This window comes from Artemia franciscana, chromosome 1, assembly GCF_032884065.1.
Source record: "Artemia franciscana chromosome 1, ASM3288406v1, whole genome shotgun sequence".
Lineage (NCBI taxonomy): Eukaryota > Metazoa > Arthropoda > Branchiopoda > Anostraca > Artemiidae > Artemia > Artemia franciscana.
The window spans coordinates 15,287,393-15,312,767 of NC_088863.1; the positions used below are offsets into that span (position 1 = coordinate 15,287,393).

Genomic DNA, 25,375 nt, shown 5'->3' on the forward strand with positions numbered 1-25,375 from the left:
TTGTTTTTTTTTATAGTAATTTTAGAAAATCCTGCGCGCTTTTCATTGAATTTCTGTTCCCCATTGACATATTTCTCCAAGGAAAGATCCTCCCACATAGCCCCCTCCCGTCAACCCTACCCTCAAAACCAAAAAAAAATCCCCTGAAAACGTCTGTACACTTCCCAGTAACCATTATTATATGTAAACACTGATCGAAGTTTGCAACTTGCAGCCCTTTCCCCAGGGACTGTGGGGGAGTAAGTCATTCCCAAAGACATAGTTATTATGGTTTTTGATAATGCGGAACAAAATGGCTATCTCAAAATTTTGATTCGTTGACTTTGGAGAAAAACTGAGCATGGGAGGGGGCCTAGGTGCCCTCCAATTTTTTTGGTCACTTAAAAAAGGCACTAGAACTTTTCATTTCCGTTAGAAGGAGCCCTCTTGCGACATTCTAGGACCACTTGGTCGATACGATGACCCCTGGGAAAAAGAAAAAAAAACAAAAAACAAACAAACAAATAAACACGCACCCGTTTTGTAGATAGGAGCTTGAAATTTTTGCTATAGGGTTCTCTGATACACCGAATGCGATGGTGTGATTTTCGTTTAAGATTCTCTGACTTTGAGGGGGTGTTTTCCCTTATTTTCTAAAATAAGGCAAATTTTCTCAGGGAACTTTTGATGACAAAGACTAAATTTGATAAAAATTATATATTTAAAATCAGCATGAAAATCATATTCTTTTGATGTATATTTTAGCATCAAAATTCCGTTTTTTAGAGTTTCGTTTACTATCGAGCCGGGTCGCTCCTTACTACAGTTCGTTACCACGAACTGTTTGATTTCTTAATGGCAAGGCCGCGTACCTGGATGCTTCACTGAGAGCCTAAGAATGAAGATATCATTTAAGACTCATTCCAGGTATTTACACCAATCCTCTAGGAAAAAGAGGTGGCTTTAATTGAATTTAATACAGGTAATCACATATACTGACCTCTATATATCCACAAAATGACCTCTAACCGAAATGAACAAAAATTGAAAAAAAAATAAAATATAAACTATCATACTATATATCATATATATCATATCATATATATATTACGAACTGGGGAAATAGAGTAGTGAATTATTTTTTCTTAAGTTTCTCGCTTAAAAAATAATATAAAGAAGATTTCCTTACAAGCATCTAAGTAACCGGTTTGGGGGTTGGTTCAATAGCTTGTTGCAACTCTTAAAAATGTGAATCAATTTTATTCTACCTTAATTCTAAATATGGTTTCAACTAATTTAACTCTCAGCTGTTTCGTAGTACAACCTTAGCCTTATTACCTTCCTTATTACCTTATTACCTTCCTTAGTCTACCTTCCTTAAAGTAACCAAACGTCATATTTCCAGTTTTTTCTCAAGAATGAGAAGCATATCTGATGGGTCAGCCGCATCCTTACTTTTTTATTTCGCAAATAGAATCATTGCAAATATACCACCGTCCCTCAAGAGTTCTTCACTAAACAAAGCAATGACCGCAATCAAAAGTTGAACCAACGGCAGCAGCAATGATCTTGTACATATGTGTTGACTTCAAGAATTCGTTTTAATTTCTGCCTATAATACTGGATTCATCAGTGATTTCAAGACCAATTGAATCCAAATCAAGATACCACTACCATGAAACCCACTATTGTTTTCCAGTAATGGTCTCAATGCCAACAATGGGCTGCTTAGGATTGTCAAAAAGACATAGATCTGGTCTGTACTTACTTCTTAGACGATTATAATCTGTGATAGCATCACGGTCGGCTATAATTCTTTTGGGATCCAATTCTATGAGATGTAATCCAGTACTAGACATTACTCTGGGCAATGCAATTTAAATCATTCCGACACATCTGTCCGAACATCTCACTCGGACCGAAACATCTGTTTCTGGCATCGACTCCCGTGATTCCGGCACATTGTACCTATAAATTGACCCATCCTGGAAAACCACCCTGGAAAACATTCCTGACTCTTGTATCTGTAAGAACTGCAGCTCCGCTTAGGATCCAGTTAATACAATTTGGAGGTAATCTTTGATAGATAACGTCGTTTAAGCGTGAATAAGCCATTGCTGAAGCAATATTGTTGGCAAGTGATGCTATTTCTAAGAAGCAAAAGGGTGACTTTCCCTTGAGTTTACTTGTTACCTCATATACACACTGGGAAACAACTTCTTGATTTGATTTTGATTGTTTGTATCTTTTGCGCGATGTAACACCCAAGAAGTTTATAAGATTCGGGTTATAAAATTGTTATAAACCCAACCCAACCATAAACCCTTATCCACCCGACCACAAAAAAAACATTCATTACCAACCCAACCATAAACATCGCCCCCAACGCCAAACACACAAAACCATCCAGCCCCCCACCTATCCACAGCCTAGCCTACCCTAACCTAGCCTATCCTAAGTTAACCTACCCACCTGCTCAACCGCATCCGACCAAACCCTATCCACGCAACCACAACCTAGTGATTACTAACCTAGCCTAAGCTACCCACCTGCCCAACCGCATCCTACAAACACCCATCCATGCAACCACACACACCCGCCCAACCATACATACCAAGTCACCCAGCCACACATAGACACATCCACACAATCAAAGACATAGGATTTTTGTTTGCCATCTTTTATAGTATTGATTACTAAAGGCACCAGATGTAGGAATTAACTTTCAAAAGAGTCCTTAAACAGCTCTCTATGATGTTCCAGTTTCCCCCTAGCTTCGGAGAGAGGAGAAAACGGAAAAAGATACAAACTGTCGGAAAAAGTGATTTTTCCTTGCTATTCAGGCCAAGGGATTGTAGTCATTTTTGGCCAAGAAAATCACAACAGTGTATTTTTGTTTCGACCCGAAACCATTTTTAGGGCTTTCAAGCTCTTTTTTGTTACTATGGGCTGTTAAATGCTGGAACGACTGAGCAAAGAGCAAACTTACCTTCAGAGTAAGCATCATCATAATGGCATTTGTGAATGATGGTGATTTTTCAAGTCCAAAGTAAGTAGAACATCTGAAGAAGACTAGATACGTAAATGTGAATGTTGTACTCCATATGTGACATGATCTATAAAAAGAAAGTAGCTAAGATGGGACTTGTAACTGAAATAATCCAATTTCAGAAAATTATTTATTCATGCCTTGGGTTTAGTAACCTAATTCTTTGCAGTTGATTCAACAACATTAGCTGTTTCTTATTTAATTCACTTGACTCGTTACTGAATAATAGATCTTATTCTCTTGGATAGGAAAAGTGTAACTGCCCCTCCCATACCTCAGTTTGCGCCCCAGCTGAAATTTAGGTTCCTCCAAAATCTAGTCGAAAATAAGATAAACCTACATAATCAAAACATCAACAGAAACAGATCAGTACATATATACCTTTACAGTACTATGAAGTGCCTTTATAGTACTAAATAGTACCTTTACAGTATCGAATTGCGTGTTTTATAGTTTTTACTTTCATTTTCACTTGATTTGGGAAAATTGGCAGCAACTTTGCCCCCCCCCCCCCTTCCCCCCCGCGATCTTGACGAAATTACGCTACTCGAAATGTACGCTACTCGAGGTTGGCTGTCGAAATATTAACGGATTTTCTTGTCTGAAAATTTAATTTATATTTAAAAATTCAATTCGCAAAATTCTCGTTTAGAGATTTTTATTCACATGTACATTCGGGAGAGAATGAAAAAAGTTTCTTCTTCACAAAGCTTTCCCAGTTATCCAACGTTTCCTGAGAAACCCCCCCCCCCCATCTTGAAAGCTATACGGTGGCGTTTTACCTGCTCACGCATGACAATGATTTGTTTATGTAATATGATCAATTTATATAAAACATCTATGAATCTAGCTTGCTAGTGCCCGAAAAAAAAAGGATAAACCACTTTGGAGTAGAGAAAAATCATTTGAGAAAGTGGAATTACAAAAGTAATGTCTTGTCTAACAATTATTTAAAAAGAAACTAGTTTTCAGCTATTCAATAAAATTTGTTATAAAAGTTAGGTTTTTTTGTCGAGCTATAAAAATTCTCTTTTTTAACGTAATTTATTCAAAAGTACCAGCAAAACAAAAACACCCGGAAAAAGCCATACAAGACAACTTACATTCAGAAGAAATGTAAAACAGTCACTTGAAAACATTATAGGAGAAATATCACTTAAGAGTGAAGACAAATATAACTAAGGAGCCACAAAAAAATCAATATAGCTAGAAATAGTTGACTATGGGTTTCTTACTATATTTTTTTTTTCTTTCGTTCTGTATTATCCATCTTTTTCCAGAGGAATGCCAAACAGAGCAACTACTACTACTAACAACAACTCACCGCAGCATCAAGCCGCATGTGGCCAACACAGCTACACAGGCTCCTCCTCCATCCCAGTCTGTTCAAAGCCTCCCTTTTTCCACCCTCCCAGGAAGTTCCCATTTCCCTTAAATCTTTCTTTATGACACCCTCCTACCTCAACCGCGGAGACCTGCTTTCCGTTTAGCCCTAGACGTTTGCCCGAAAAGGACAATGTTCGGCAATCTGTCATCGTTCATCCGCAGAACATGACCTAGCCATCTCAACCTCTCTCTCATTACAGCCCTAGAAAACGGGATTTTTCCACAGTTTTCGTACAGTCTACTGTTTGAAATATTTTCAGTCAGCTAGGTACCCGGAAAATCCCATAGCCAATTTCTCTGGAAAACATCTAGCAAATATCCATCCAGTTTTTGGAGCACCCATGCTTCAGAACCATATTTGACCACTGTCATCACTGTAGCTTCCAATATTTTAATCTTAGTTTGCAACAGATATTCAGATCAAGCAATTTATGCAGAAAAAAGAAGTATAATGTTGTTCCAAACCATTTCATGTACGGTTTGTGTTACTTTTCAGCAACCCCGTTTTGTGTCGAAACCAAAGTAACTCACAGAGTGACAAGACAAAAGCTAGAACTAACACTGGTACACACTATATTCTACATTCCCTCCCCTAAAATACCTTGATATTAGCACGAACTTACAGCAATTTTAAAAGAATTTCTCACTTAATTGGTCAAAACGATCAGCAGTTTCTCCTCCCAAATTGCTAATAATCAAATTCTAGATTATTTTAATATATTTTTTATTATCTGATTATGATATATTCAAATCAATAATCCTCTCCTGATTCAATCAAATAGACAGTTGTCACGTTCAAGGTAAGATAAGATATTTATTTAAAGAATTACTATTACAAGCCCCAACAGGCAGAATTCGAATTTCGGAGCCCACAAAAAAACGAATAAGTACGAAAATCTTAACAAAAGGAAAGCAACAAAAAAGTAGCAAATAATGCCAAAACAAAAATATCGGAATAATGTATCATTCCTTAGTCAAAAATATTCAAAAATATTAAAAAAAATTATTGCTCAAAAATAATATTCAATATTGGAGAATAATATAATATTAAAAAACATTATTCGTTCAGCTTTAACTCAGCATTTCGAAGAAAAAGCCAGTCATGGCTACAAATCCTTCACTAGTGGTAATTGGTTCGGTAACCGTCCATTATCTGCAGGACTATACAGTGATTCTGTTTTGACCCGTATTCTGTCATGAACTCCCAACAGATAAATCCTATCAGAAGAGGAAAAACGAACCTTTTGTACACATCATTATAAATAAATAGTATCAAATTATTGTGTGACATAATAAATAAGGTAATAAATTTATATAATAAATATATACAAATATTATAATTATAAATGTTTTAAACATCTTCCCAGTCTCACACGTTAGGTAAGTAACTTCAGAGCAACAGCAAAACTTGAAGCAACCGATCCTATTAGCACCCTTTTTAGTAGGCTCAGAGAAACTTCCAAGAAGTTCCAAGAAAAGCTCCAAAAAGGTCACTTGGTACAAGCCATTTTTCTTCCATGTGGTTTTGTAAAATGTAATCTATCTGTTACTTGGTTTGTTGGAATTTTGGTTTGCATATTGTGCTCTGTTTTATTTCTTCTTTTTTTTTCTTTGTTTACTTACATTCTGTTCACTGGTACTCAAAAAGTAGAGAATATATCATATTGACTCATTTCATCGAATAGCAAAAAGGTCCGCTTAGATCTAAGAAGACAGGGGACTTTTGTAGCCGATTCGTTGATGATAGATTTAAAGTTATGTTGTAATGAATAAAAAAATTAGGAATAAGACCATATATAATTTTAACTTTACATGCTACTTTTAACCCCTCTAAACGGAAAATATTTCTAAGAAAGAAAAAGAAAAATATTCCATAAAAGAGAACCGCTGAATTTCCTATAGATCTGATAGGACATTGTGGTTCTGTAACCTATTGGTCGATGATACAGTTGTTTTTATTATAAAGGAGTTAAAAAGCTTTGGGGAGAAAAAAGATAAGTATTAAGCAGCGATTTTTAAATTAAACCTTGTTTTCTTTTGCAAATAAATTGAATAAAAAAATATAGTAAATATTTTAAGGAAAAATATCAAATTCTAAAGCAGGCCTAGTTCTGTGGCGGTGCAGCGCGTTTGACCTCAACTTGGTAATATGAGACCCAGAGATCGAATCCGGCTGTAGTAACACACTGCAGGACGAGCGCTAGGACCTTTGGATGGAGATTTAGATGGAGGAAAAGCATGCATAGCTGTGATGGCCTCAGGTGGCTTGGTGCTGTGGTGAGTTGTTAGTAGTAGCATTATTATAAAAAAATAGTATAGCATTATAAATTATAATATGACATGATAAATAATATAGTAAATATTATTGTTATAGGCCACAGTATTGTAAATACTCTTTTCACAGGTATTCTAAGAATGCAGAATAATCGTTTAGTCACATAGCAAAAACAGATCTTCTGTATAGATCTAACAAGACAGGTGACTTCTGTAGCCAATTCTTTGATGATAGATTTAAAGTTATTTTGTCATGAATAAAAATTAGGAATAATACCATAAATATTTTCAACTTTAAATACTACTTTTAAACTTTCTAAATGGGAAATATTTCTTGTTAACATTCCAAAAAAAGCATTGCCATTTTTCCTATAGATCTGATAGGACATTGTAGATATGTAACCTTTTGGTTGATGACACAGTTGGTTTCATTACAAAGGAGTTAAAAAGCTTAGAAAGAATATTCCATAAAAATCTAGCTTCATTTCAACATTAAATCTTGTTTCTTTTTTGCAAATAAAGGGAATGAAAAAGTTAGTAAAAATGCAGAGGGTGTGACATCAGCTTGGTGATATAGGGCTAAGAGATTGAATACAGCTATAGGAACATACTGCACGGCCAATGCAAGGACCTTAGTAGTCAAGAAGCGTTGTTAACTCGATACAATGCAAATTCTGAAATAGCACAAATGGAGATACGAAAATAATAATAAATAAGCGCAATTATTTTGTGGTTGAATTGTTTAAATTTTACAAAAACAGTCATTAATCTTATTCTATTATGGAAACTTAATGATAACGCATGACAATTATCAAAATGATGAAATCTCAAAATGCTCAAGCCCCAGCTGCCATGCATAAGTGCCCAGATCAATTGCTTTAAAGTTAAAAAAAAAAATTGAGGGATTGGATTTGATTCTGATTGTGACCTACCTTTATCAAGGAACATCTGATTTCAGTAATCTGATTTCTTTGATGGAAAATGAGAAATCATAGGTGCCTAATTTTACATTCAATATATAGAAACCATAACAAATAAACAAGAAAAAAGCTACTTAACGTTACTTGCAAATTTAAAATAAAATTAAAAATTTATAAATATTTTTTGGGAATAAAGCATCCTTACAAGATTAGGTCTTGAGGCCTTATAAGATTAAAAAAATAAATATATTCAAAAAAACTTTAACGCTTTTACTGACATTTTTCTAGAGCTAAGGCAGTGTTTGACGATAGAAATGGACGTCGGATATGGCAATAGATAGTTTGAAATTAAGCACGGTAACAGGTTAGTTTTGGGAGGTTGATTTAAGTGGTGCTTTAATTAGGTTGGATTTTGCACATGGGTACGATATTTTTTAGACATGGTGGGGCAGATTTATGCGGTCACCTTTTGGCACTATCTCAGTAAACAGTCATTTTCACATTTGATGCCTTAAGTTGTACAGTTTCTGAAAACAAGAACAATTCTACAAATTGTATTGGCAATGCAGAAACAAGAAGAACCAAGAAGAAAAATATCCTAGACCTTAAAAAAACCTACCTTCTTAAAAATGTGATTAAAAAAGCATTGAAAAGGATAATAACAATCACATGATACACATGTGATCCAGAAACTAGAAGACTGATAAGGAGACCAAGAAAGAGACCAAGGAGCTTTTGATTGCCGTTGTATGATTTAAAAACTTTCCCAAAAACAATTGTAAACACAACAAGTGCAAAGTATGTTATATCGTCAGCTATTCCCATTTTTATCCTGAAATCTTGACACCAGATTCACCATACTCAGTGCCTTACTCCATCATCACTGTTCCAAGCCTGAAAAATTAAGGTATGACAGTTTAATATAAAGGCAATTTTAGCTATAGAAAAAAAATAAGTGAAGTAAAAAAGCAAAAACAAAGTAAAAGTAAAAAAGAAAAAAATCTATAGAAAAGTAAGTTATATAAAGATAAAAAAACAGCTGCATAAACATGTTTAATTTTAGCTATAGAAAAAAAATAAGAAATGTAAAAAAGCAAAAACAAAGTAAAAGTAACAAAGAAAAAAATCTATAGAAAAGTAAGTTATATAAAGATAAAAAAAAACAGCTGCATAAACATGTTTAATTTTAGCTATAGAAAAAAAATAAGAAATGTAAAAAAGCAAAAACAAAGTAAAAGTAACAAAGAAAAAAAGCTAGAGAAAAGTAAGTTATATAAAGATAAAAAAACAGCTGCATAAACATGTTTAATTTTAGCTATAGAAAAAAAATAAGAAATGTAAAAAAGCAAAAACAAAGTAAAAGTAACAAAGAAAAAAAGCTAGAGAAAAGTAAGTTATATAAAGATAAAAAAAAAAGCTGCATAAACATGTTTAATTTTAGCTATAGAAAAAAAATAAGAAATGTAAAAAAGCAAAAACAAAGTAAAAGTAACAAAGAAAAAAAGCTAGAGAAAAGTAAGTTATATAAAGATAAAAAAAAAACAGCTGCATAAACATGATTAATTTTAGCTATAGAAAAAAAAATAAGAAATGTAAAAAAGCAAAAACAAAGTAAAAGTAACAAAGAAAAAAGCTAGAGAAAAGTAAGTTATATAAAGATAAAAAAAACAGCTGCATAAACATGTTTAATTTTAGCTATAGAAAAAAAATAAGAAATGTAAAAAAGCAAAAAAAAAGTAAAAGTAACAAAGAAAAAAAGCTAGAGAAAAGTAAGTTATATAAAGATAAAAAAAAGCTGCATAAACATATTCAATTTTAGCTATAGAAAAAAATAAGAAATGTAAAAAAGCAAAAACAAAGTAAAAGTAACAAAGAAAAAAAAGCTAGAGAAAAGTAAGTTATATAAAGATAAAAAAAAAACAGCTGCATAAACAAGTTCAAGCCTTGACAAAGAATATAAGATAGTCTTTAACAAAACAATGGGAGGTGAAAAAGCAAAACACTGTTGTTAAAGGCCAAAACTTTCTATACAAAGAGCCCACAGAACCGAATTTGGAGGAACTTCACCTTCATCCTCCTCTTGTATGCAGATTTTAACATAAAGACTATTGACTCATTCAGACCATTTGAAAATATTTAAAGAGCGTCTTAACAAAAAACAAACAAGTACTCTGGGGATGAGAGGTTTGGACCAGCTTTAGAGAGCAATTTATCTCCTGGCCTCCTCCCTTCGTGTGCAGAGGGATTGGGGAAAATATATTAACCCAACTTCATAAGTAAATATTCAGATAACTATTGATTTGTGCCGGTCATTTAAGTATTTCTTATTCAGTTCGAATAAAATGAAAAGCATTTTTAGGTAACATAGTCTATTAGTTCAGATAATAAATTCAACATTACATGACATATGCATAAAAATCTGTTATATTGAAAATCTTGCTTGAAGCGACAATAAAATCATATAAAATGTCATACTAAAAATCTACGCTAGACAATTATTTCATACAATTGTTTCAAACGATTTTTTCAGACAATTATTTCTGACAATTATTTGAAATTTATTTCGGGATGGTAGATCTAGTTCAAAACAGTAACTCAAATTTTTAGAAGACATTACAATGTTTAAACTGTACCAGCTCTCAAGTCGTTTCTTATTTGCTATAATAATCCCGAAAACAGTCTTTCATAATATCAGACTCAGACGCGAAGTTGTAAAATTAAAAACCTGTTTTTAATTTAATAACCGGTTTTCACAAATTTAAAAACCGGTTTTTAAGAATTAAAAACCCGTTTTTAAAAATTAAAAACCTGTTCTGTTTAAATTGTACCAGCTCTCAAGTCGCTTCTCATTTGCTATAATAATCCCTAAAACAGTCTTTAATAGTATCCTTCAGACACGAACTTGAGAAATTAAAAACCTGTTCTGCTAAAGTTGTACCAGCTCGTTCGCTATAATAATCCCGAAAACAGTCTTTCATAATATCCTTCAGACTCGCACACGAAGTTGTAAAATTGAAACAGACTTGTGCAACAGACTTTTTGTGCAACAGACACAGGGAAATCGATAGAAACCAAAGAACACAATAGAAAGTTTCTGTCCATATGAACCAGCAGTAATAAACCTGCCCTAAAGTCAGTTAAAAGAAAATTAAAATCAAACCTATTGAGGCAAAACTGAAAATATATATCTTCGAAAATCATACCCTCGCAATTAAAACGTCATGAGACTGTTCTTCTTGTCTTGCTATCCACTTTTATATCTGCTGAATCTAGGGCATTGCTATACGGTCTATCATTTGCACATTAAAGTCCTTATCAAAGAAGGTAATCACTTTCAGTGGCCGATCTAGAGGAGGCCGGGGTAGGACCACGGTCCCTGAGATGTTTTCTGGTGCCCTCATTCATTATTTCTTTCGGTTTTTCATTGTTTTTAAAATAAATTTGTCAATATGGTCGATTATTATCACCCTTGTCTCACCCCCCCCCCCCCCTCCCAACAAAATAAAATTTGCTCATTGGCGCCCCTGATTACTCTTTTTAGAAAGAGGCACCCCTGGTTACTCTTTGTAGAATCAAAGGTGGTGCATTCCTATTGTTTTATAGACACAAATGGCATGGAGATTAAAATTTATGTCTCAACAAAATATATACACTTGTTTTAATGGGTTACATTAACACAATCTATACTTATTATCTTTTTTAAGTCACAAGTTAAGTACACAATTTTAATGAAGATGGTGTCATCTTAGATTCTTTCAAAAGAAACCCCTTGACACATAGAAGAGTAGCCCCTATTCCCATAACCCACAAAAAAGTAAACAAGACAAAACCCTACAACCACCAACATTTCAGTATTACTTAGAATATCTGTGCTACTTCACTAATCGTACTAGCATATCAGTATTACTTAAAAGAACTAGGAAAATCTGCTGAAATCAATCTACTTGATGTTCACAATTATGTAGCCAGGTTCTTTAATTAAACCCTCCTGGTGGACAGAGTACTTCTGTATTTTGCCAAGGTATTTGATGAAGTTTGTTCCTGGAGGTTAGAATTAAAATTAAAGAAAAAAGGAATAGAGGTAGGTACGGTTGACTGGACAATGGCTTTTAAAGCAAATAAAAGCAGCATGTTAAAGTTTTTACTTAAAGTAGCCTAGCCTACTAATCTAGAAAATTTTAGGTCTTAATTGAGGTAGCCTATGCCAGAAAAACGTCTTGGGACCCACGCTTTTCAACATCAATGTTAATAATATACCTAAAACTGTTCCAAATAGACTAAGTTTACATTCCGGTTATTCAAAACCCATTGGCCCTGATGATAACAGACATAGCATGGCCGCAGTACAGTCATACCATAATAGCTTTGGTGACTGAACTGATATATGGTTGTTTTTATAAGTTTGTTTTTATTTCTTTCCAGCCCCTTCGCGGATTGGAAGTGACTGGGTTGGGGTTTTATTTGACAAGAAATTCAGAGTTCTAGTGCCTTTCATGAGATCGAAGCTTAGTAAGTGTTTGATCTTTCAATCAGACATCAGACCGGGTGACTCTCAAATCCATCTGAAGACCTGCAACAAAATGTATAAAGACTCTAAAAAAAGAGCATGGTATTCATACTGGCAACAGAGCCTCAAGCAGTTATCTTTTGCATGTAGTCAACGAAGAGAACTGTATGGATTATACGTTACTCAGGTTTGAGATGTTCCAGCCTAACCAATAGATCAGAGGCAGCACAATATAGCTGTCAGAGTAGAGTCAAATACCATCCAAGTATTACATATTTATTTGTTGTTACTTTCAGTCGATTCACGCTGAAGAGGGGATTATTGATAACTAAGAAGGGGTTTCACTTGACTGGAAACTTGAAGTTATATCCCTCTTCCTAAGATTAAAAAATCATTAGAGGACAATTGGCCACCTTCCATGCCTTATTGTGCTACCTATCCCTCTGTAACTCCTCAAAACATCTGATCAAACTTTTGAAAAAGCGACTTTTTTTCAGAAATTTCAAAAAGGCAAATATACATGCAGAACTGATATGATCCCCTGCAGGCCCAAGAGCAAGTGTCAAAATATGAAAATTGCTAAGGATTCAAAGACGATTTATAGTAGAAAAAGAGCTTTGTTTGGTCTAATATGTCCAGTGGCATGAAAATTTGGGAACTGTTTTCAGCATTATACTGCCTCCCATTTTGCCATGGGATCAGGCAGGGGACCCATAAATGCAATAAAAACTTGTTGGCCCAGATCAGTTTTTAACTTCCAGTCATAAGACCTTGGGGCAAGAGGAACCTAATGTACAATAAACTGTTTAGAAATTAAGCTGTCCCGCAAAAGAGGAACCAAAAAAACTTTTTTCCTGATTGGCTCAAATTTTTATCCTCAAATCGTTGGGCTAATAAATAAACAAATGATCTCATACCATAGAACATTCAACAAAGCTGTTATGTAATGGTGCTGATACTAGAAAAAGGAATAATTCTTCTTCAAAAATTGTAATATCTCGTGTAATGGTAGAAGCAGGAAGACAAGCGGCTAACCCCCCAGCTTGAAACCTAAATCTTGACATGCCAAACTATGGCTCATCCAAAGCAATGCAGCATTTGTTCCCTTGACCTAATCATCACTGAGTGGCATTTTATGGATTTACCTATATCACTTGCAAGTTCATCTTAAGGTAAAATTTAGCACAGTTGGTTATTGTGCACTGTGTACACAGACAATATACACACACACCACAGACTATCAAGACTTGGGATTCAGTTTTGAAAATAGTATCAAGAACTTAGGTCTAAATATCAAGACTATTTTGCCGGTAGAATGCCGTAGCAATGAATACAAGCAGCTAGATAAAGCTGTTTAACATGGCGGTCAAACCTTTTTTATTATTTTTGTTAAAAAGGGGAAGCCTTGCAAAATAAATCTTCTATTTAGATGAGGCACAATGAATGGGTTTAGAGCCTCATACCTCTGTTGCCCAATTCAAATTTGCAAAACTTTAAAGAACCGAATCTATATCTTAAATTCAGGAAATTACCCCAGATATGCGTTATAATTCTGATGAAGTAAGAGGAATTACATTTTCAAAACGTAAAGCCAATGAAAAAGAGATCAAAAACTGAATATTAAAGTAAAACGTTTTACATCAGAATTTAGATAGGTACACAATCTTCTAAGCCCTTGGACAGTGGTTCCTAACTAATTTCAAGCCATACCAAGACGATTTTAAAATCCTGATGCCCTCTCATGGTATTTAAATTTTGTTATTCAAAGCTGTGCGTGTATTTACCTGAAGTAAGTTTAAAAGGCCATTAACTCGGTATCTATTTTTGAGTCGTCTTGTACTTTTTTTTATATGAATGACAAATATTGTCTGAACACAAAACTGTTTATAGGTTCCACTGCTAGTGAACCCTCGCGTAACTGAACCCCTTGCTACAAAACCCTTGTGCATCTGACCCCAGATTCAACTGAGCTCTCTTGTTAGGGAACTTCTATACTGAGGCCCCATGCACCTGAGCCTCTTCACAAATGAGCCCTCATATAACTCACCCTATGCAATTTAACTTCCATTTAACTGAAATCTCGTCAAGGTTAACTTTAGTCTCGATCCTCCTGCAGCTCAAACCCGTTTAATTGAGCCCTTGTGCAACTAAACCTATTAAAACGTAACCCTCGAGCAACTCAACCCTCATTCAACCTAGTTCAGATTTTTCATTCCCAGGATCCAAACACACTTGAAGGTCGTGGTTGTAGCAATAGCTGTACCCTGGCAGAAAGAAAGCCCATAGAAGCCGAAATCTAAAAGACGCATTAAGAAAAACACTGTTTCACAAGAAAAAAGAATATTGTTAATGCTGATTCAGGAATGATAATCAATATTCAAATGAATAGTAAAATTTTATTTCTGAGAAAAATTCTGAGAACTTTTAAAAAGAGCTGGAAACTGGTAAGTCTCCCTTTTTTCTTTTATTTCTCCAGAATTAATAGGTCACTAGAATATTGAAGAGAGCTGTCTAATGTTATTTGACATCTAATATTTGCATTTGCACGCAGTTAGGATTTCCACATGACAAAACCATCACAAAATGGCATATGGCATTAAAATATGATTTTAGTGTCAATTCTGGAGTGTATTAAATAAAAAAAAAAACAAGTTTTTTAAATGAAAGTAAGGAGCGACATTAAAACTTAAAACGAACAGAAATTACTCCGTATATGAAAGGGGCTTTTCCTTCTCAACGCCCCGCTCTTTACGCTAAAGTTTGACTTTTTCTCTTAACTCTACATTTTAAAACAGTAAAGAACTTTAGTGTAAAGAGCGGGGCGTTGAGAAGGAAAAGCCCATTTCATATACGGAGTAATTTCTGTTCGTTTTAAGTTTTAATGTCGCTCCTTACTTTCATTTAAAAAACTTGCTTTTTTATTTAATTTCTGAACGTTTTTGAATCAATGCATGTTTTGATTTTGGCTCCCCGCAGAGGAATAATTAAAACGAAATTTGTATATTTATTTTTTTTTGGCTAAATGGCTTTATCATAATTTTGATCGAATGATTTTGAGAAAAAAAGAGCGGGAGAGGAAGCCTAGTTGCCCTCCGATTTTCGGTTAATTAAAAAGGCAACTAGAACTTTTATTTTTTTACGAATCTTTTTATAAGTAAAAGATATACGTAACTTATAAATTAGCTTACGTAAAGAACTTTTGTATTCTCATGTTTTTATTACATATATGAGGGGGTTCGCCCCCTCGTCAGTACCTCGCTCTTTACACCAAAGCTTAAATTTTGTCCCAATTCATTAAGAATGACCCCTGAATCACAAAAGCCGCAGAATAAATAGTTGAAATTACTAAAAATACTTTAGCGTAAAGAGCGAGGTATTAGGAGGAGGTGAGCCCCTCATATGGGTAATAATTTCTGTTTGTTTTAAGTTTTAATGCTGCTGCTTACTTCCAGCTGAAAAAAAACTTTTCACTTTTTATTTTTTCATTGTTTTTTTTTTAAGTAATGCTAGTAAATCCTGCGCTCTCTTCATGGAAATTTTCTTCCCCCATGAGAAATTCCTCAATGGAAAGTTCCCCCAGCATATCCCCCTCTTCTCAACCCCTGCCTCCAACCAAAAAATCCTCCTGAAAACGCCTGTACACTTCCCAATAACCATTACTATATTTAAGCACTGGTCGAAGTTTTGAACTTGTAACCCCTCCCACGGGGACTGTGGGGGAGTAAGTCGTCCCCAAACACATAGTTATAAGGTTTTTCGACTACGCTGAATAAAATGGCTATCTCAGAATTTCGATCCGTTGACTTTGGTAAAATAATTAGCGTGGGAGGGGGCCTAGGTGCCCTCAAAAAAATATAAAATTCCACATTTTTGTAGATAGAAGCTTGAAACTTCTACAATAGGGTTCTCTGATACGCTGAATCTCATGGTGTGATTTTAGGGGGTGTTTCCCCCTATTTTCTAAAATAACACAAATTTTTCTCAGGCTCGTAACTTTTGATGGGTAAGACTAAACTTGATGAAACTTAAATATTTAAAATCAGCATTAAAATGCAATTCTTTTGATGTAGCTATTGGTACCAAAATTCCATTTTTTAGAGTTTTGGTTACTATTGAGCCGGGTCGCTCCTTACTACAGTTCGTTACCACGAACTGTTTGAAAGGCTTGAAACCGTAAAAGTTTTTCAACTGAAATTTCCGTAATCGAAAATCCTCATACTGGTGTTTAAAATCCCCTCTTGAATACTTTCCTACACAGTCACCTTTGCAAGTGGAAAGTAGATAAATAGTTTTGAATAAAACTGTCAAGCAAACAATCTCATACAAAGCTAATTCGTCAATGATAGAAGTTATTTATATTCATTTCATTTCAATGCTAAAATTAATTATGAAACAAATTCTAGGAAACCACTAAAAACTGCTTGATACCTGAACATGTCTTTTTTTTTCTTTCTCTTTTTCCCATCACTAACCGGTTACTAGAAGATCGCAGGAGTACTGAAATGGACAACCTCCTGAGGTTCTAGGAATTAGCGTTTTATTTCCTCCACCCCATAAAGGTGTGCATTAACTGGTGACTGGTTTTATGTTAGATAGCATACTTCATCCAGAATTTCCAAATAGAAGACGATTGGTTCACTATTCAAGCACATAAGTATAATAATCACAATATTCTCTAAAAAAAAATCCTCAGCAGAAATTTTTGAGCCTGTTCCTCCCAACACCTCTCAATTTTTCTTCAAATGTTTTCTGACTTTCATTTATTCCTTGACTAGAGGCTAAATCCCATTAAAAGTTAACGCTGACCAGATTAAAAGCCATTTCGAACCTTATAGCTTAGGCCCAAATTCAACGACCCTCTCTCCTCCCCATTCACACACTAAAAAAAAATATAATGCTTGACCATGTAAAAGGAAAGAAATCAAAATCTGGTGATTTAAGAGAAAACTGGGTGAAGTCCTACTAGAATGGAGTAACCATTCACTCTGTCATGCACAAAAAGATGCATGCAAGCGTCATCCTGAGAGAAAATCGTTTTCATTGGCTACCAGTGACAAAAATTAGTTGCAATCGTGGCTTTGCTGGCTCTTTGTCTTTGGTACAAATTAATTTAGCTGGCCAAAACGAATAATATAAAGTAGAAGCTCCAAACAAACCAAGAAGCGTATTTTGAACTTCTAATCAGTACTAGTTCAAACTTACTCTTAATCGTTGGGTTAAGTTCAGTAGAACAAGGCTTAATTTAAAACATGGGTGAGTTACATAAGGGTTAAGTCGAAAAAGGATTGATTTAAATGGTGGCTCAGTCGCACAAGGGTTTAGTTAAATGGGCTAAGTTGTTCTGATTCATACAAAGGTTCATTTACATGAGGTTGAGTTGCTTATGGGCTGAGTTGTATGGGGCCCAGTTAAACGTGGGTTCAATTACACAAGGGTTTAGTCAAATAGGCTGTAGTCGCACAGGGGTCCAGTTGTATGAGGGTGTAGTTAAATGGGGTCAAATTGCATAGAAGCCCAGTTTCAGTTACATGGATTGAGTTACACCCACAACCATTTTATACAATGTATAACATCATTTCAAACTATCTTGTATTTTGTGCTCTTTGAATGCATTTGAATGTGACAGCATCCACATGAAAAATATTTTTCTTTTTAGATAAAGGCTCTAAGGTAAAGTCAGCCGAAAGGTGCATGTCTTGCCCATGACCAACAAAAAATATTCCTATGCTCCACCAATGGGGCATGTGCCTCATGCTGGGAATCACCACCCTAGAAGAAGAAGAAAAGGGTAGACATAGTAGCTTGGTAATAACTTCCCAGGGTTTGTTTCAGGCACAGGATTCATTCCTGAAAGGTTTGTTCACCTAACTAAACTATTTTACATGATAGCAACAGCCCTGTAAACTGAAATTTTACCATTCTGGGTACCACCAAAGCTATCGCTCTTTTGAAAAAGCACCATAAAACAAAAAGGAGAAGTTAGAATTCACAGTTTGTGATGTTTGAGATTGTTAGAGTTGTATTTGCAACAATATATGAAACCTCAACCCCCTGGTGGCCCCAAGGCTGTATAAAATATCAAAAGAAAATACTGGTTAGGTTGGTTGATCTACTACTTGGTACAGGCCATTGTTCTCAAAGTATTCAACAAATGGATTACAGGTGATAGAGCTTTATTGATATCCTAAGCCCCAGCCCATTTGACATCTGGTAGATTAGTTTCTCCAAGAAGAATGAAATCTTGATTGCCAAGATTGGATGCTTGTTCAGCCAACTAAATTATAGCTTGGCAAGGGGCAGGGACATTTGGGCAGTTTAAGTATATGCAACCAATCAGGAATGGTTTCCCCTCCTTAATAGTATTGACAAAAACACTAACCGTATGAGGAGTAGTCATAACTATATGATCAATCTCTCACCTCCATTCCCTCTTTTTTGTAGATGACAGTGTCTCTCCTTGGGTTAGCAGGGAGGTTTGAGAACAAGAAGTATCCCAGTTTTCTCACCTGACAGTTTTTTAGAAACATGCTTTTGAACATTTGGTAATTAGTCTATTAACTGTTTATTAAATTGTTCAATGTATTCTATTATATTCGATTTTGTTCATAATATCAAGTTCTACGTATCAGATTAACTGTTCCAACATAATTTAGCTAGGATGAAGAAAGTAAACATGTTCCTTGATGCTTTTTTTTATTCTCTTTAACAATTCAATAATTGCATCTAGGGAAAATTATATTTTGAGCCCTTAAAGGACTCGAAATACATAAGTAACCAAAATTTTTAAATATGTTTCTAAAATAATATATTGTGAGAAATATTTTGCTATTTATAGCTGATTCAACAATGGAATGCATTATTTGTCTAATTCAAATAGTAAAATGTTATTTTTAAACAAATTTGCAGGAACTTCTAAAAGAGCTAAAAGCCCATTAAAAATTACGTCAATTTAAAAAATTACGTCAAAATTACGTGACATCATTTTCAAGGACTCTTCAAGCTCTTTTTAAAAAATTTCCTGAAAAATTTACAGCAAATTATGGCGACCCAGCCCAAATAGTGAAATACGTTATTCCTAGTGAAATATGCCCAAATATGATGAAAATAGAATACTTTAGTAACAAAATTATGGAAACTACAACTAGGCCCAGGCACCGTGCTAGCAAACGCATCGAACACCACCGACGAGAGGCCTGGTCGAACTCTGCCAAAGCGTTGTAACACCACCGACGCAGCGCCACCAGCCAAGGCGGCGGCGTTCCGCTGACATTGAATTAATTTGAGCCAATACTTTATTGCGCCAACCACAATGTTGGAGCTTTTCTTTTCTCGTGTGGTTAAGGATTTCAATTTTCCTGCTTAGAAATCAAGTGCGATTTTCAAAACTAAAGAACCAAGTGCGCACGCAAATAGTTTGCAACAATTCCTTGTCTTACAGGGTGAGTTTTTATTCAGCACTAGTTCGTAGCGCATCCATTGAATAGACTGTTGTCTTTCGAACAGACAACAGATTAAATCACCGGTAGGAACTTGAGATTTAAGGACCTCTCTATTCCAAGACACCTCGGTATAACAAAGAATCAATATTTATTGAGTCCATGCCATAGGTATGTGTTTGTAAATACTGAAGTTTTGATTCTGAGATATAACAGCATTATTTGTAATAACCGGGTTATTTATAAATAACTGGTTATTTGTAATAACCAGGAGCAGACTTGGAGGTGTCTAGTTACAGGAGAGGGATCTATTTCAGACATTGACAGAAATGACGGGAAGGAAACTACAAATCCAGGTTTCCCTAATCAACATCTCAATAGTTATATCTGCTATAACGCCTGGAAAATTAATTTTTCTCTGCTTACTCTGTCTCAATTTTCTTAATGAGCATTTCACAAGTTTAAAAATTTCATCCATATACAATGGTAACTATTTTAAACGCACAAACAGTTAGTAGAAAAGGCCTAATTGTAAGTGTAAATTTTTAGTTTGAGTCTAATCTTGGAAAACTGCCCAATCTTGGACAAAGGATCATAGAATTGAAGTATCAAAATCATTGACAGATTCAATCACCGACATGTGTTGCGAAAAGAGTAATTATATTTAAATAGGCTTTGCTGTAAGATTGTAGTCAGCCAATCCCAACTGTTTTCATCAGATCCGAGATTAAGAAACTGCTGTTCTTGTTTAGTAAAGATAAATTTTAGTCAAAACATTTGTCCAAGATCACACACTGTCCATGTGATGTGGGTTTTCACCCTTTATCCTCTTTCATGTAGTATACATGATCTGGCTATGCTTGGCACTTTCAAACATTAACTCTCCCACCGCTCATAGTCGTCACACTGACCACTGCAGTAGGTTCCACCTTCTCCCTATTGGCCCTCATAGATGATTTTTGGAAATTAGCCAACTGCAACCCGAATAAAAACTAAGTTAACATTCCTTTTCGCTACCTTACCAAAGACAGTTGTCTGAGTTGTCATCAACAGTCACTGTCTGTCTAAACCTTTTCAGTTTCTTTTTCACCTTCAGTGCTGTCTTCTCATCAAATCTCTTCACAGCCTACTTCTTTGTTTCGCTTGCTTTTGTTGCTTCATTATTTCTTTTCCACCTCTTCTTTGCCTTCCTTGTAGCCAAGGCAGCTTCAATCTTGGCCTTCACTGAAGTATCTGTGAGCACTTTGATTCTGTCCTCTTTTTGTACTTGAAGCATTTTGTTTGCTTGATGCTACTGCGATGTGGTTTCACTTGTTCAGGTGTGACTCCTATTTCACAATGGCTGCAGAATCACATGCCTTACTGAAAGCATTGGGTGAGAGGATGACAGTGCAGGTGGGGATAAGGCTGAAGTCAGAACTTATGATGAGCTAGGCAATTTGCCACCAGCTTCATGGACTAAAAAAAAATTGGTTGGTCTGTGTTTAAGAGCACAGATTTTCATTATCGGAACAATCTGAACTGAATAGGGGATATACCTTTCAAATCCCTTCTGGACGTTTGATGAAATGGAAGCTAAGGGGAAAGATTTTTCTATGAACCCAGCTGTGATGTAAATAGTGACAGTTCTTCTCAATGGAGGACGGAAGCTTAATAAAAGAAAATGATAATTAATTCGTTTCGAAACACATAGTTGTTAGATATTTCAACTATTTTCCAGGGGTTCAGAAATGCCAAGACTATTTCGATTCTACCAGATTTCTACTTCCCTTGATGAATAGCAAAGAAAAACAGCGTCCAGCCCGCGACTTGCGAAGTTTCTAACTCGTCAACACGCCCAAATCTGTTTTAAATTAAAGCTGGGATTAAAGACTGATAAGAAATAGCAGCTGCACCGCTGCTATTTTTGCCCCCCCCCCCTCCTACAACTGGATTGGCATGGCACCGGAGTCTAGCTAAAACAGAGAATTATGGAAAGCAAGTCGCCCAGAACGCATTATATTACATACCAAATCTAACCAACTCTATATATTAGATATTTAATTAAAATACACATTCATAGTAGTTTATCTCACTGCGATTAAGCTAATTATCTCAAAGTGCAGACAGAAAAAACAGGTTTTACTCAGATCAAGAACAATTGTGTGGTTGCTGTAACACATAAGTAACAAAAAAAATTCAAATAATATTTGGTAAGTTTTGGATTGACTCACTAATGAGATAGCAAGAAAGATATATAGAGGAAAGACTAACGAAAATGTACATTTTGAGGATTTCGACCCCCCTTACAAGATATATTCCTAAAAATACAAACTTCGTTTTTTCTCATACAGATATTAATTATTCGTGCTTAATTTTTCACTTTTCTTTTTTTTTGTATTTTTTCAAATGAATTCTATTTAATCGTTTCTTGGTGAGGCCCAACATTGTATGATCTCTTCAAGAGTCCAAAGTTGCCCCAACCACAGGGAGACTATTGACACACCTGGGGTATTTCCAGGCATTCATTAATTAATGCTTACAATAATGTAATCAGATAATATTAATAATTAATTCAGATAATATAGAAAGTTAAATGAAACATTTAATTTATTTTATGGGAAATTATGACAAATCAAAGCCAAATACAAGAGCTTTGGCTGTTTTCCCAGTTGCTCCTACTGAAACCAGTGCAGGCAACTTCATGGTAATGTCTTAAAAGTCAGTTTCTACAAACTCTATATTCTACACATCTCTATATTCAGGGAAGTTGAACTTCCCAACAGACTTGCGCAAGGCAGTTAATGTTTGCTGCTCTAGCACTTATTTCATCAATTTCACCAACATAGAAAACAGGAGAAATTTGCTCCTTTCCCACCATAAACCCTAGAAGCACAAAATTTACACAAGATAATTCTTCAGAATACCAACCTCCAACTATATGTGGAGTTCAAGTCTAGTGTGACTTTACAGGTTCTAACCCTTGTCCGTAACGCAAATATTCCTTAGATCAGACCACCTTTTCATTTACAATTATAAAAAATAAGAAATATTAAAATTGTCAAATTTTTATTTTCAATTAAATTTGAAATTAAATTTAAAGATTAATTTATTATTTTTTTGTGAAAATAATATTAAAATACCAAATATTTCGGTATTAAGATAAGAGACATCCTTTCTTGTGCACTGGGATTTATTGACTGAAATAATACATTGGACTTTGCTTAGATGTAAGTTTTCTTTCACTTTTTTTGTAGTTTTTTTCATTTTTTCAATTTTTCATTTTTTCTAACTTTTTCATATGTTTATTTAAGCCAAGTTTGCCCCCACCCCCCCCCTGTAGTATAAGTTTGCCTACTAGTCATGATAGAAACCCCGGCAATTTTTCATTCGCAGAAAATGGTGAAACTTAAAACAAAGTGGATTAAAAAAAAAAAAACACCCGTTCATTTAAAAAAAAAATAGCTTCTGGTGTTACAACATGACTGTCATATATAAAAGATAAAGTTTTAATTCTATTTGAAAGTCCAACTAATTGAAGAAAAGAATACTAGCAATAATTATAGCAACAACTACTATGGCTAAGAAAAGAATAATGAAGGGGAAGGGAAGTAGAAAGAGAGAGACAAGTTTGCCCCAAGTAGTTTGCCCCCCACAGTAGAAATTTGCTTCTTTCCCACCATAAATTTTACTAGTACAAAATCTACAAGAAAATTCTTTGTCAATCTCAAGGTTGCTGATACTTCCACTATGTAAAGTCACGTCATCTAACTCGTCGTTGAGCTGCATATTTATATATGAAATGCTGTCTCTAGTTTTGTCAGCAATGAATAAGACATATGACTTTTTTTAGCAGCTTCTTCTTTTTCTTGGCAAGCCTTGGCTAAGTCTCTTCTTCTATTGCTTTTATATCTGGTATGCCTGTCAGAATTCCACTTTTGTATGGTCGTACTTGCATTTTTACCTTTGGATATGGTTTGATGCTCTAAGGAGAAGGGCAAGAGCCAAGTTTGGTGTTGACTACAATTGATCCAAAGACAGGATATGAAGCACAAACTGAACCAGGGTGGAGTTCATCTGTGTTGGAAGGATCCAGGGCATTATTTTCAGCTGGGTCTGGGCAGTTTGTCACTTCAGCTGGCAGAAAATTAACTTCTGTGAACACAAATTTGTTATTTAATGCTTTGAATTTATCCAGGCAAACCAGGGTTTAACTGTAACCATTGGTCAAATGACTCCCTGATAGCATGTTCCAATGGTGCATACACTGGCATGTCGAGGGGTTGGAGACAGTGGGAGCAATGAGGAGAAAAGATTAGATGCTGGGTGTTGTTATCCTTGCATAAGGAAACTACTTACGCTGAAATATGGCTCTCATAATTATCAATCAAGAGTAAAACAAGGTCTTTTTTGCTAAGTTTGACCTCTTTTAGAATGTGTTGCACGGAACAAAGGAAAATTTCCGAGGTCATGCATCCACTGTAATGGGCTAAGCCAATGCCTGGAGTTCCATCTCAATATATCCTCTCTGGAGCTTAGACTCTTGGAAAAACAAAGAAAAGTGGAATCATCTAACCAGTAGCAGATACAAAGCCTAGTGGTGTTTTCTCCTCTTTTTGCCAATGTAGTCTTTAAAACCTGTTTTACTCCCTTTTTAGCAATCACCTTTAAGGCCTGCACAACTGTGGGACCTCTTGTTTTGTCAGAGTTACAAATTGGACCAAGAGGAAAACAATTGTTGCTACACAAATCCTGACAATTTCGAAAAAAAAAAACAATTACAATGGCATTAAAGCCAACAGCACAGGCCTGACTTGTAGTTTCAGGTTTCCTGAAGGACAAGCTGGTATTTTGTTTGATAGACTCTTTTATCCAGTCCAGTCCTGCTTTCTCACTCAGTTTACAGCTTTATGGCAATTTTATGTTCAGTGCTATTGCCCATTGGCTGGCCAACTTTCTAGTTACAGAGGGAGTCAGCCCATGGTTCAGCAGTGAGCAACTTTTTGGGTATGCAGCAAGTTCTTTCTCTTGTTTAGGAGTAAAAACAAGCTTAGTACTCTGATGAACACTGTCATTGTCATTATTACTACTACTAGCACCACGTGGTGCAAGTAGTACTAGCACACACGTACAAGCACTAAGTGGTTGACGCGCTGGTTTGAGAATTCTTTGTCCATGGGGCACGGGTCCGATCCTCAAAATAGCCAGTTATTGGATCTAGGAATGGGGTCAGTGGCGTGACTCTGTAAGCTCAGCCAGTGGCGACCCAGCTCTAAATGGGTACTTGGAGAAATCTGGGGATGGTAAGCAGTAACGGTGTGCAAAAGCACAGGATGGTTGGTCCCCCAACCCCCATTGCACTTCCTGGCTGAAGTACCACGAAACAGAGACCAGCGTTGCCAGTTTAGACCTTAAGGGTCTAGTGCCGTCTTACTTTTTGTTCAAGATCTTATATTTTTGTCTGGTATTGTTTCAAAACATCCATTAAGAAAATTCTTCTGTGATTGCTTTGAAAGACAAAGTCCCAATTAGATTTCCATGTTAATCCCTAGTCCTTCCTCTGACCTCAATTCACGAGATATTATCAGGCAAAAATCTAATGTTAATCATAGTAAATTAATTTATCGCCGTTTCATACTAGACAAAATACTGTGCTATATTACCGGCTGAAATCAGGTGCCCTTCTTCTAAATAGCTTGTTATTTAATTGACAGCTACATAATTCCCCTTTATGCTGTGTTTGCTTCCCAGCAGATGAAACAATTCAGTATGTATTATTTAATTGCCAGGCTCTGAGTGAAGAGATTATTTCTCTAAAGCGTTTCTGGTCCTTGGCTAAGATTCC

At 35.3% G+C, this 25,375-nt stretch overlaps 1 protein-coding gene across 4 annotated transcripts in view; it reads right to left on the minus strand.

Moving 5' to 3' along the window:
• LOC136026191 (lysophospholipid acyltransferase 7-like) overlaps window positions 1–25,375 on the minus strand; it is a 150,295-nt gene that overhangs the window by 109,795 nt on the left and 15,125 nt on the right. For all 4 annotated transcript variants that reach the window (XM_065702514.1, XM_065702521.1, XM_065702529.1 and 1 more), the window contains 2 exons: window positions 8,228–8,502; window positions 2,969–3,095 (listed from right to left, as the gene is read on the minus strand). In XM_065702514.1, coding sequence (XP_065558586.1) covers window positions 2,969–3,095; window positions 8,228–8,433 — 333 coding nt within the window. In that variant the 5' untranslated portion in view covers window positions 8,434–8,502. The remainder of the gene's footprint in view (window positions 1–2,968; window positions 3,096–8,227; window positions 8,503–25,375) is intronic.